This window comes from Vanessa atalanta, chromosome 4 (genome assembly GCF_905147765.1).
Source record: "Vanessa atalanta chromosome 4, ilVanAtal1.2, whole genome shotgun sequence".
NCBI classification, from domain to species: domain Eukaryota; kingdom Metazoa; phylum Arthropoda; class Insecta; order Lepidoptera; family Nymphalidae; genus Vanessa; species Vanessa atalanta.
In genome coordinates, this window is record NC_061874.1 from 2,340,843 (window position 1) to 2,353,255 (window position 12,413).

Below are 12,413 nucleotides of genomic sequence, written 5' to 3' on the forward strand. Positions count from 1 at the left end.
TTGACATTTTATATTTGTATATAACTTAATATTTCATTTTAAAGACAAGAATTGAATAGCTAATTGCATGAGTAGATATCCTCTAAATTGGACTGCCAGTAGACAACTTATTTTACATGACCATATAAAATTAAACAGAATGATCTTATACAAAGTACTACTACTAGTACTACTAGTATTGCTATTAGGTTACAGATGACTATTTTTTCAAATGAAAGTTTAAGGAAAACTTAGTTTTCGTATAGTTTTGAACTAATACATGCAGGATACACAAGGTTACTAATTTATACACAATTTGTATGCAATTCTACCCTATACAGGCCTTTATTAGATGCAATTTTTTTTAAATATTTAAATTACAAACTTTTGTTTATTTGATATTTTGGATGAGTAAGGACAAATAACAATTCATTATATATTAAATAAAGTATTTAATATTACATTAAAATTGTAATACAATTGTAAAATAATTTTCATTTTTATTAAAAATAACATGCAAAATTATTGCAATAATTATACTTATAGAAACATACATATTAATTTCTATCAGAAAATCCTAAAAATAATGACTAAAACCACAGTATATCAATCTTAAATAAGGCAATTAATTATGTTAAAAAAAATATTCCAGCTAAAATTCAAATAACATTTCAATAGAGACAATAAATGATATCTATTTTTATTAAGTTTCTTATTAAAACTATACACTGGTATCTTCATAATACTTCTTTGATACTACATACATACTTTCATGCAAACTAAGGTCTTAAATAATTTACAGGATATAATGAGTACATCAATATACTTTAGATTGAAATGGAAATATAGCCTTAGCTATTTAAAACTTATTCATTAAATAGTTTGTTCACCTAAGCTAGCAAATTATGTGATTAGAGTAATTCTTATTCTGTTAATGTACCAGTCAAATAATAATTTATATTTAGGTATAAATTGTTACAGTATGTGATCTAATGGGTTGATGCTGTGGTCTAATAGGAGCCAGTTCTGTTCTTATTTGTGTCTGATCATTTGCTGTTTGTGTCTGTGCTGACTCCTGTGGCCGAGCCTGCTTGGCCTTTTTCCTTGCGGCATCACTCTCAGCATAATACATGCCAAGTCTTGTTTTTATTGCTGCTAAAGCCGCACCATTAATTTCATCGTGAAAGATATTTGTGTACCTCCATTGTTTTACGATAGGCCCCTTTTTTCTTTCTTTTTTAATTTTCTTTCCACTTTTCTCATCACTATCTTGAATTTCAGATTCTTGATTATAAGGAGCATTTGCTATAGCTAATGTATTATCTTGCTGAGGTTCTGGTTTTGTCTGTAGTAAAATGAAAGCTGTGGGCTGGGTTGCTCTCGTTACAGTTGATTGTAAAAGTATTCCCATACCTTGAGGACCATTTTGTGTTGGATAAAAGTTTGTTGAATTTGTTGTTGTGGCCAAAGCTGTTTGGTACTGATTTTCAAAGTAGTTCTCTGCGATATTAACAAGATGACCACTTCCTGGATATGCAATGGGGGTAAAAGTATCCTGTGGAGCTGGATGCTGTGTCTGTTGATTTTGTTCATTTTGTAATTCTAAATCTATATGCCTCTTAGATTTGGGCATTGTAGCAGATATGTTATCAGGATCATAGGTTTTTATGTAATCTTTCCACATCTTTGATATGTTAATTTCTAATCCAGCAATTTTATCAAGTCTTATAAAATCTTTTAGTCTGTGTGTGTGAACAATAGAATAGATATGATTTTTAATTTGTTCTATGACGGTTGTTGGAAGACGCACCTCACCAGAACGTCTGTGACTATTTTTCCCTCGATTGTCACTAGGAAACATTACACCATCATCCATCTTCTTGCAGAGTACTCTGACTTTTCTTTCTGTTATGGCATGAATATTCTTAAAAGCAGTCTGACAAACTTGAGTTTCTCTTCCTTTAACTCTTACAAAGTATTCAAATGTACAAGTACGCCTGCTACTAGATTTCACCCTTTTTCGTTTAACGTCTACTTGTCTCATAAGACCAAAAAGGTAAGCATTTTGCTCATCATGTGTCTTCATGGAATAGAAACCTTGAAATGTTTTGAGTCTCACATCGTCGGGCACTTTCTGAAAACATTGACGGCGACAGTTGCAATCGGGACCGGGTTGTTTCGGTGGAACAACTTTCCCATTTGCGTTTATGTATTCTAGTCCAGCAATCCTCAGCCGCTTTTGTTTCTGTTTGTGCCATTCTAGAATAATAAAAATAAATTATTTACCAAAAGTATAAAACTACATTTATAAGCATAAAGTTGTAAAAAATTGTAAGTAAAAAATGTTTATGAAAGAATAAATTAATAGATAAATATTTCCAAAATATTATATGCTAATAGATTCATAGATACGCATATTAGACGATATAATTGTAACTAATACCATAAGATGTTGCTTTTAGTTATACCGTACATAACATTAAAAAAAATCGGTAAAATTAAGAAACAAAAATCAAAACAACGTAATAACAGTTTGTAATTCAACTTACGTATCAAAAAGTAGTAAGAGTCAAATATTGAATACTTTCCTAAACGTCAAACAATGGAAATAAACGTATAGGAATTGGCATATTATGAATGATAGTATGCATAAATTTTGAGTTAAAGACCTCAAAATTACCTTCTGGGTTTCGTGTGCGTCTTTTCACAACTTTACCATTTTTAGTTAACTTTACTTTTCGGTCATCGCTTGAGACATCCGCCATTTTAATATCAAAGAAAGTTAGTGTTTTTTTTAAATCACCGCGCATAGATTCTAAAGATTGTGCATCATTCAGCCATAGTTCATGCTCTGATAGAAAACATTACAGGTAATTCTAAAAGTAAAATAATATAATGTTACTAATTCTCTTAGAATACCCAAAAATATATAATTTCTTAGAAGAAAGGTAGAAAAGATAATTCTTTGATACATTTCTGTATCTATATTTTTTATTATTATCATTTTCTTCTTATCAAATAAAAAAACATGTTTGTATGTTTTTTTCGTGCAGTACGTTATGTATATCCTAAACGATATTAATTCTATAGTGAAATAACGTCGATAAGTTCAGCTTACGTCAACAAGACCCTGGTCCAAAATATCACAATTTTTTTTCTTTCTATGTTTGTCTTTCAACATAAACGTTTCATGTATCACCAATATTCTATCCTTATGAAATACGGACTAGTAGCAAAAAATATAGATATGATTATGATTTTGAAAACCCTATTCATATACTAAGCTGATTGTGATAGATAGGGATAAGATCGTTTAAGAAAAGTCGACACAAAATTATGATACACTACATGCCTGCTTATAAACCATTGTTCTCTGTGTTGCAAAATCGATTTAACTTATGTTAATATTATTTACTTGGTGGTAAGGCTTTGTGCAACCACGTCTGTGTCGATACCTCATCAGATATTCTACTGCCAACCAGTAGTACTCTATATTATTGTTGTCCGGTTTGAATTGAGTGAGTGAGTCAGTGTAACAACAGGCACAAGAAATATAACATCTTAGATTTCAATGTTAGTGGCGCATTGGCGATATAAGTAATGGTTAATATTTCTTACAGCACTATTGTCTATTGACAGTGATGACCATTTACTATCAGGTTGTCCGTTTAGCCGTCCTCTTACATATACAATAAAACTTTTCTGTAGACTTTAGAGACTATGTATATGGCTCTCTTGTTGGAGGAAATAAATTTTTTATACATTTTTTAATTTAATTTTTAAAAAAATACGTGTGCGTCTCGGCACTTCCGACAGAAGTGATAACTTAAACTAATCGCTGCCGTATGCGTAAGAGTAAGGGAAGCCAGACAGACTAGCACCATAACGCGTTACGCAACGAAGCGGATTACTCTTCCATAAGAAGTTATCACTTCAAAAATTATTTCCTCTCGTCAAGTTAAGAGAGTACTTTCGAATGATTTCTAATAATTATATTTTATTTTATTTAATACTACAGTATACATCCCTATCTGTCATTTAAATTTCATTTTTCAATTTGACATCTACCACGGTGATTGTATTCTCTTTGACATTTATATTTTATTGTAAGTTAAAAAACGGAGTTAATTGTTTTTCTGATTTCACTCTTTTTAAATTACGTTCTCTCAAAATATTCTACCATTAAGCCTATCTAAGGAAATCATCTTACTTAGTTGCGAGGTGAGTACATAGAAATAGTTGAATTTGTGTTGGAATATACTAAAAAAAGAACGAAATACAAAAAAGATCGTTATTAGAGATCTTCGTGTTTTGTTTATCTATATTACCATAACTAATTCTTTTTGCAAATATAAAGACGGCTTTACTTTTACTATGATGAAGTTATTTTGAAACAAAATTTCATAATCATAATTTTAATAAATATTTATTACACCATTTTATTGGTAAAACGATAAGACTATATTGAATCATCTTTGGTGTCATTAATCATTCTGCAATATTTTACTGACATTTTTTAGACCAAAATGACTTTCCAATCTCCAATGCCGAGTCGAGAATTCCTGTGGGACATCTTTAGAAGGTATGTTTTTCTTAATTCACTTTAAATACTAAAATTTTAATATTATTTAATGTAAATATTATTTATAGAGTGGACAAAGACAGAAGTGGCTACATATCTGCTGATGAACTGCAACAAGCACTTTCAAATGGTACATGGAATCCATTTAATCCAGAAACAGTAAGACTGATGATTGGTATGTAGACAGTTTGCTAAATATTTTTGTATTACTAAACTAAAAGCATAAATATACATTAAAACAAAACATTTTCCATAAAGTTTTAAATATTTTCTTTCATATCTATATATAAACTTTATATTGCTTTCAAAGATTTGCTTGACAATGTTTATTGTGCATTAAAATATGTTTTAAAGAAATTTACTTATACACAAAAACTTCAGATTTAAACAGATAGTAATTTATTTCATAATGTTTGATAGACAAATTATAGAGCAACAACTCTCGTTAATAATAGCATCTCAGATGTTTGATTGCATACAGTGTATTTTTATCTTACCCATAAAAATATTATCTTTATATCTGAAATAACCTACAATTTCCTTGTGCAAACAAATTTATCACATTTATTACAAAGTTAAAAGAATTTTTTGTTGTATAAATTTATTAAGGTCCAATTTCCTTAAATGATGTTAAGATAGGAATCTATTGATCTAAGAACTAATTTGTACTGACAAATATTATTTATAATTTTGATGTCAATTTACAGGCATGTTTGATAAACAAAACAGAGGTGTTATATCATTTGAAGATTTTGGAGCACTTTGGAAATATGTTAGTGATTGGCAAAACTGCTTCCGATCATTTGATCGCGACAACTCTGGAAACATAGATAAAGTGGAGTTAAAGAATGCTCTTACTGCTTTTGGCTACAGATTATCTGATGAAGTTGTTAATATAATGGTACAGAAATTCGATAGATTTGGAAGAGGAACAATACTTTTTGATGACTTTATTCAATGCTGCATAACTTTATATGTAAGTTGTTGTTACATTCAGTAAATTGATGGATAATAAATTATTACTTTAAGTAGTTAGTTCCAACCACAAATCAATTAGTCTGTATTTTCATACTATAATACTAAGATATTATGCATAGCAACAACACAGATATATGTTCTTTAGAACTAAAAAAATATTTTTTTGAATGTTTATATAGAATGTTTATGACTGTTTTATCCATATTTCTCTTTCACTTAAGTAAGGGTACTTGGCTCACAAGCTCTTTAAAAAGTGTGGTGAAAATGGTTAATCCAGCATAAGCCCTCGTAATAATTAATTATGATCAGGAATTAGTAGCTCTTAATTTTAAATAAATTTCTCTCTTAATTTAAATTGAATCGTTACCATTTAATTTGAAAATAATGGAAATTGTTATTTTTAAGCAATTGATACATTAAAAACATAATAAACAGACTTATCAAGTCATAAATATTTCAGATAAGAATTAATTCCATTGAACTCCTTTCAATAGAATCATTGTTTTATCCCTCTTTCTCGAAAATATATTGTTTCTAATATCTGAATTTTTTTATCATTTCTGTGATAAAGGCTGTAAAAGATTAAACCTATTTTTAATAAATCTTTATTTATATCTTTCAGACTCTAACTTCAGCTTTTCGACAGTATGATACAGACCAAGATGGTGTGATAACCATACACTACGAGCAGTTTCTAAAAATGGTGTTTGGACTAAAGGTATAACAATGTAACAGCAACAGAATGATGTTTATAAAAGACATTAAGTATGATATTTCTGAGTTTGATACTGTTCAAATGTTACAAGTATGACAAATCATCATTTAAATGTATCTTATTTTATATGAGTTTAGCCTATTCCAACAACCGATATATATATACCATGCAAATTGCTAATAGCTCTGTTATACTATGCACTAAAAACAGTTCTTCATTAATATATATTAATTTTTAAAATGTCAATATTCTACTTAACTACATCCACTTTAATTGTACTTTTTAAGCTCTATAACAAGTTCACTGACAACAAAACACCTTTTTATCGTGAACCAATAATGATTACTTAGATCTTGACCAATTTCATTTCAATTTTTTTGTTTTTTTGTTTCAAGTTTTTTGTTTTTCTTTTATAATATGTAGTTATTGTGTTTGTAAACGACGATAGCATAGGCCAATAATCTTTTTTAAAATTGTATAATATATTTTAGTTTCAACTTAATTTAAACTTTATTTTACATGTTGACACTATACACTGTGAATGTTATGTACACTTGTAATCGATGTACATATCAGAAGTTGATTTTCTTTTTTTGGATGTTGTGTAAACCATCAATTAATATGTATATTGTTAGTGTACTTATTAAATAAAATAAAAAATTTAAAGTTTTAGTTTCTTGATTTTACTAATGTCCTTGGAGTAGACTATGCTTCAGAAAGCAAAAAAGTTTTTATGTGTAAGAAATTTAATCAATATATTTTTATTGATTGTATCAAATGGTTCTGAATACATTTTAACAGTATCATGATTCAGATATCTTCTTTCATTATATACATATTTTTTTATATTCTTAAATATACTGTATATTAGCGTTTGTAAACTGTATTTGGTATATAACAATTAGATTGTGGCTTTAAAAGCGAAGCATGTTTCTTATAATCATATTTAGATGTACATTTTATATTTTTATAGCTTTGTTTATGACATCAATATGATTAAATTTAATATATTCTATAATTAATAATCATAATTAAATTGTTAGTGTTGATTGATGATTAGTTGGTGCTTTACAATTTTTTAATAAAAAGTTCTAGAATATTCATGTTTTTAATATAATATAATGTGTAAAATAAATAAAAAATTATCAGATCCTATTAACTCATATTTATAACTTTTTCGTTTTGTGTATCTCATATATAAAAATGGATGTTGGTGTGTATGGTCTGTTTGAGATTAGAATTCGATACTGTTGTCCCGATTACTGTAAAAGTGGGCACATGTAGGTATTTTAACATGGAAAAGGTTTTCATACTACCTACATTGTTGTAACGCGCCGCTAGACGGCGCTGCATCACTTTGCCAGAACTGATAGTCCATCTGAGTTTTGCTAGTTAAATATACCTATTCATTGATTTTATTTGGTTTTGTCATTAGTTTCTTATGAACTGCTTCCACAAGGTCAATATTGTTATTAATAAAAATTGCATGCACTCCCAACATTTTGCTAAAGACTTATTTATATACGAAATAAATATATAGATTTTTGTTTATTCTTGTTTCCGTTGATTAGGAATCGATAAATGTCAAGCTGTTTATTATATCTCATATATAGATAGTCTTAGGGTTTAGTTTGTAATAACCATAAGTGTTTTTTGTCTAACCGCGTATTTCTCTTCCGTCCAGTGTTGGCCGTAACGCCGTGCCTCAGATAACCAGCTTAAAGGTTTGGCCAAATGCGTACCTTAAGACCAATATTCATTTATTTTTTATTTTTTTACACACTGAGTTTTATTGCATTTAATTTTATTTTAATTCTTTCATTTTCAATATCAGTTTGTTCATATGGTCATTTTAATTTAAGGTCACAAATAAAATTTCAAATAATCATATAATATTTTAAAAATGTTGACTGCCTTGTACAAGAGCTTTTTTTAAATAAGAGTATACTGTACTTACAATTATAAAATACTTTAAACCATTTCGAATTTACTTTAATGGTAAAATTTCCATTCAATATAATAAGAATAAACTAATTTTAGTTTATTCTGAATATTTTTTTAATTAAAATGTGCAGTTCTCCACAAGGCAGGCTTAACTGTTTTAACTTGAAAAGATAAACTGTCTGCTGTGTGTTTCTCTATGTGGCATGTACTCTGCATTGGTATATTGTTTATGTGCCAATTATGCATTATATATATTTAAAATATCTATGTAATAGATTATAAATGTAGGTGTTGCATGTTAATTGTTTGTCCTTGTTCTATCTTTACTTACTGCAAGCAAATACTTTATTTATAAATAATTTTATTTTATATATATTATATTTGATGTCTTCTGAGGCTATTAGTGGTTAGTGTACTTTTATTATAATTTTTTGTTAAATTTAAACAAAACTAAAAATAATTAACACTAATGGTACCTAGGCATTGAAAATATAATATATCACTAATTATTTTAGTGAGTCCACAACAAAAGACAAAAACTGTAATAGACTATATATTTTACTTATAACCAATTAAGCTTAAAATGTTAATTATGTTTTGAGTAACTATTTCAGATTTAATATTGTATACATTCTACTATATATATATTTATTGAAATCTTTGTCATGGTTAAAGTTTGCTCAAATTAAAGAAATAAAAAAATTGGGCTCAATGTCTATCAGAACATATTCAGCTTTATTATATACATTTTTTTAATTTCATAATTGTATACAAAATATGCAATCTGAAATTAAATGTATATTTCTGTATTTTATGTATAATGTAGAATCGAGTCTGATATATCTTACTGTTGTATAATTCTATTGTTCTTTGAATAAATGTTTAAGGGCAAACTCTATCTTGGTTTCATTTTATATTAGTTGTGTATATTCTTATTAAATAATACAAATAAATTGTTTTATAGTTTATTATATTAAATATTGCTTAAGAAAATAATATAAATGGAATTTAATAGTGTATTGAGTGTAATACATTTGTGCTTATTCCTATTTAACATATTTTATCTTCCACGCACCAATCTTGTATTTTAGCCAAATTAAACCCAAGTCGCAACCCATTTGAATCCATGAAATTACTGGAGTAACCTTGGACCCATCAATTTCAGTCCATCTTATAGGAATTTCAACAATTGGAATGTTCAGTTTTTGCGCTATATACAGTAACTCTACATCAAAAGCCCTAAAAATATAAAAATAAATATTAATTCCTTTAAAATTAACACATCATTAACAAATAAATTATTTGAAATAAGATATCCAACAAGTAACATAGAATATTTTAATTCAATTAATCAAACAATTTAACAAGTTTATAATAGATTAGTTTCATATAATTATATAGAGTAAATATAATCAGTCTTATATATCATTAGATTAGAGATAATCAAGTGACAGTTACAACTAAATAGATTAGGGACTGCTGTTTTAAGAAAAAGTGTAACAAAAGTGTAATTTGTTTACCATCGGTTAACATGGAGGCTTTCAAATAATATATTTGCCGCTTTTCTCGAAAATAGCTTAAATCCGCATTGGGTATCTTTAATACCTTTCACAGTGAATAACCATACTAAAGTATGAAATCCATACATTAGTATATTCCTGAAAAAGGTAATAGTTAAGATTAGTTTTAAATTTTTTTTTTTAATAATGTTTTCTGCACTTATAATTTTAAATAGGCTGGATTGTAAAATGTATTATTAGATTTATGGCACTCGGTCAAAAATTAAAATATAAATTACCGAAAAATACTTCTTTTAGCTAAAGACTCTTTCTCCAAATGTGCCCTCGAGCCAATGATTATTGCTTCATATTGACTTATTTCTTGAGGTTGATTGATTGGGTTATAATTAGTTAGTTGTTCAAATGCAGCTTCTAGTTTAACTAAATCTTCAAACTTCGATGCTCCATCAGCATCAGCAAATAATAATAAAGCACCTCTTGAGCTAAACATACCCTATAAATGAAATGTTATTTGAAATAAAATATTGTAACACATTATGACCAAGGTTTTCTTTCCAGTTATAATATAATAGTAAATAAGTATGCAATATGATTTTATGTACTTTAGTATACATACTAGTTTAACAGCTCCACCTTTACCCCTGTTTTTGATTAAGTTTAAGCACCTTATCTTGTCACTGCCATATTGTTTAATGTAATTCTCGGTTATTTTAACTGTGTTGTCATTGCTACCATCGCTAACTACTAAGATTTCATACTTGTATGCGGAGTTCTCTTTGATTCTTCTCTCCAAGAAATTAAGAGTTTCATCCAACATAGGTGATACTAAAATAAAGATCTTTTAAAAAATATTTTTAGAAAAAAATCATTCAAAGTTCCAATAAAAATATAATTTTCACTGTAAATTCTTTATTATACTTTAGCATCTGAATTAATAGCAACCAAATAGTCACTAATTTGTTACTAAACTATACTGGTTGTCTTACTTCTTTCCTCTTCATTATAAGCAGGCACTATTACACTTAAATTTACACTGTGTGGATCATTAATAGAGGGAAATTTTTCTTTACATTTTGATTTTGGATTATAATATGTTTCTTCTTCAGTAAACCTCTCTATTGATGGATATGGATTTGTAGTCACATAGATTAATATTGTTAACTGTAAATGAAAATTAAAGACAAATAGTTATCTATTATTAATTATTTATAAATATAAAATATATATATAAATATGAAATTAATATTTTCGCATTATATTTGCAGTCATCTATTAAGATATTTACTTCCACTTATCATGCAAGGGAAGTTAGAAGGCAAGACATATCATAGCTTAAAAATTTGTGCCAATGGTCTGGGAAGAATACGATATCAAATTAAGCCTTAGGGCTTGCCAACCATCTTAAGGAGACAAAGCCAACCACCGAAAAACAATATAATTATGAGATACTTACTATCACAAAAAGGCTTAAAGCGGCTACTATGCCGTGCACAATAAGTGTAAATAAAATTGAAATAAAATCCATTTTTTTATAAAGTAGCACTTCCTGAGTTTCATATATTTATTTCATCACCTCGGTGGTTTTACACTAATCTAAGAGTAAAGTAAATTATAAATTGAAAGGATAAGACAAATTCGGACTGCTGATATCAACTGATCGTCCGTATCCGTAACTCATCAACGTGTTGTGACAATGTCAACTGTCCACTCAAAATGTCACATTTGAAGTATTTAGAACGTTCAAAATTTTAAAGATTGTAATAGAATTTATCGCACGTGACATTGGCGAAATAATAAACTCAAACTCAAACTCCTTTATTCAGCATTACACTTACTTATTGACAATCAAATTAAACTCTACCACCGGTTCACCATTCAGAACTAAATTAACCAATGCACTGTGATTATTCAAATCGATCAATGTACTGCACATTATAGCAGGACACGTAGGTCGCTCACGATATTAAAGCAGGTTCGATACAAAAAACTCATAATTCTGATCATCAGTATTTGTAGAATTTCTTGCGTAACGTACAAAACTGGCGTTTCAAGAGTGAGAGTTTCTGGTCCTTAATATTCGGCGTTGAGCTCAGAGGACATGTTCGTCTCCACGGATAATGTGTATGATTGAACCAAGCGTAGGAACAAATGTTGTCTTGGAGTTTGGCCTTTTGCGACGTTAGGCAGCTTTTAGCACCACTATTTATATAACTTTTCATAACTTTACAATATAGACATCCACTAGGAGTCAGGTTATACTTTATAGTAACAGTACAAGGCTACAGTTAGAGCAGATTAAGCGTGTACCTGATTAACGTTGGAATTGGAATTTGGCTACAGGATGGTTAAAATTAGCATACTACTCTATCTATTTAAACTGTGACGTAAGGTTATGTTTAAATAACAGGAGCGCATCTTGCCGTAGAGGGCGGGTGAGGTTATTTTAATAAGTGCCAGGAATACCAACAATTAGACCATAAATATCATGTCAAAATAGGACACAGGTTGGGTTGGTTTGGTTTTTATTCCTTTTTTTAACAAAAATATTATAAGAATATATATTGTTTAACACATTCTAAATAAGGCAATCTGCTCTTTTATATAGAGTTTACAGAAAATAGCTTATAACCCTTTTTATAAAACGGGTAAGACAGCGTTCAAATTTCACTGAAATGTAAAATTTTTGAAAATATGC

At 28.4% G+C, this 12,413-nt stretch overlaps 3 protein-coding genes across 6 annotated transcripts; 1 reads left to right on the forward strand and 2 right to left on the reverse strand.

The window, feature by feature from the left end:
• Positions 1 to 581: 581 nt before the first annotated feature.
• On the reverse strand, positions 582 to 2,749 carry LOC125077669. 3 transcript variants are annotated; one of them, XM_047689662.1, is made up of 2 exons: positions 2,660 to 2,749; positions 582 to 2,238 (listed from the first exon to the last, which is right to left on the reverse strand). In XM_047689662.1, the coding sequence occupies exons 1-2, from the start codon at positions 2,742 to 2,744 to the stop codon at positions 941 to 943; spliced, it is 1,383 nt and encodes a 460-aa protein (XP_047545618.1). In that variant the 5' UTR covers positions 2,745 to 2,749; the 3' UTR covers positions 582 to 940. The 3 variants fall into 3 exon arrangements, with proteins under 3 accessions (XP_047545618.1, XP_047545621.1, XP_047545622.1); XM_047689665.1 differs by having other exon boundaries at positions 2,529 to 2,663; XM_047689666.1 differs by lacking the exon at positions 2,660 to 2,749 and adding an exon at positions 2,423 to 2,523.
• Positions 2,750 to 4,048: 1,299 nt separating this feature from the next.
• Positions 4,049 to 9,032, forward strand: LOC125077717 (programmed cell death protein 6). 2 transcript variants are annotated; one of them, XM_047689723.1, is made up of 6 exons: positions 4,049 to 4,200; positions 4,500 to 4,561; positions 4,630 to 4,736; positions 5,269 to 5,537; positions 6,162 to 6,257; positions 7,939 to 9,032. In XM_047689723.1, exons 2-6 carry the CDS (start codon positions 4,506 to 4,508, stop codon positions 7,948 to 7,950), a joined length of 540 nt encoding a protein of 179 aa, XP_047545679.1. In that variant the 5' UTR covers positions 4,049 to 4,200; positions 4,500 to 4,505; the 3' UTR covers positions 7,951 to 9,032. The 2 variants fall into 2 exon arrangements, with proteins under 2 accessions (XP_047545679.1, XP_047545680.1); XM_047689724.1 differs by lacking the exon at positions 7,939 to 9,032 and having other exon boundaries at positions 6,162 to 6,624.
• A 119-nt stretch (positions 9,033 to 9,151) lies between these two features.
• On the reverse strand, positions 9,152 to 11,400 carry LOC125077716 (dolichyl-phosphate beta-glucosyltransferase). Its single transcript, XM_047689721.1, has 6 exons — positions 11,172 to 11,400; positions 10,705 to 10,879; positions 10,335 to 10,543; positions 9,997 to 10,211; positions 9,719 to 9,856; positions 9,152 to 9,437 (listed from the first exon to the last, which is right to left on the reverse strand). Exons 1-6 carry the CDS (start codon positions 11,241 to 11,243, stop codon positions 9,245 to 9,247), a joined length of 1,002 nt encoding a protein of 333 aa, XP_047545677.1. The 5' UTR covers positions 11,244 to 11,400; the 3' UTR covers positions 9,152 to 9,244.
• Positions 11,401 to 12,413: the final 1,013 nt, after the last annotated feature.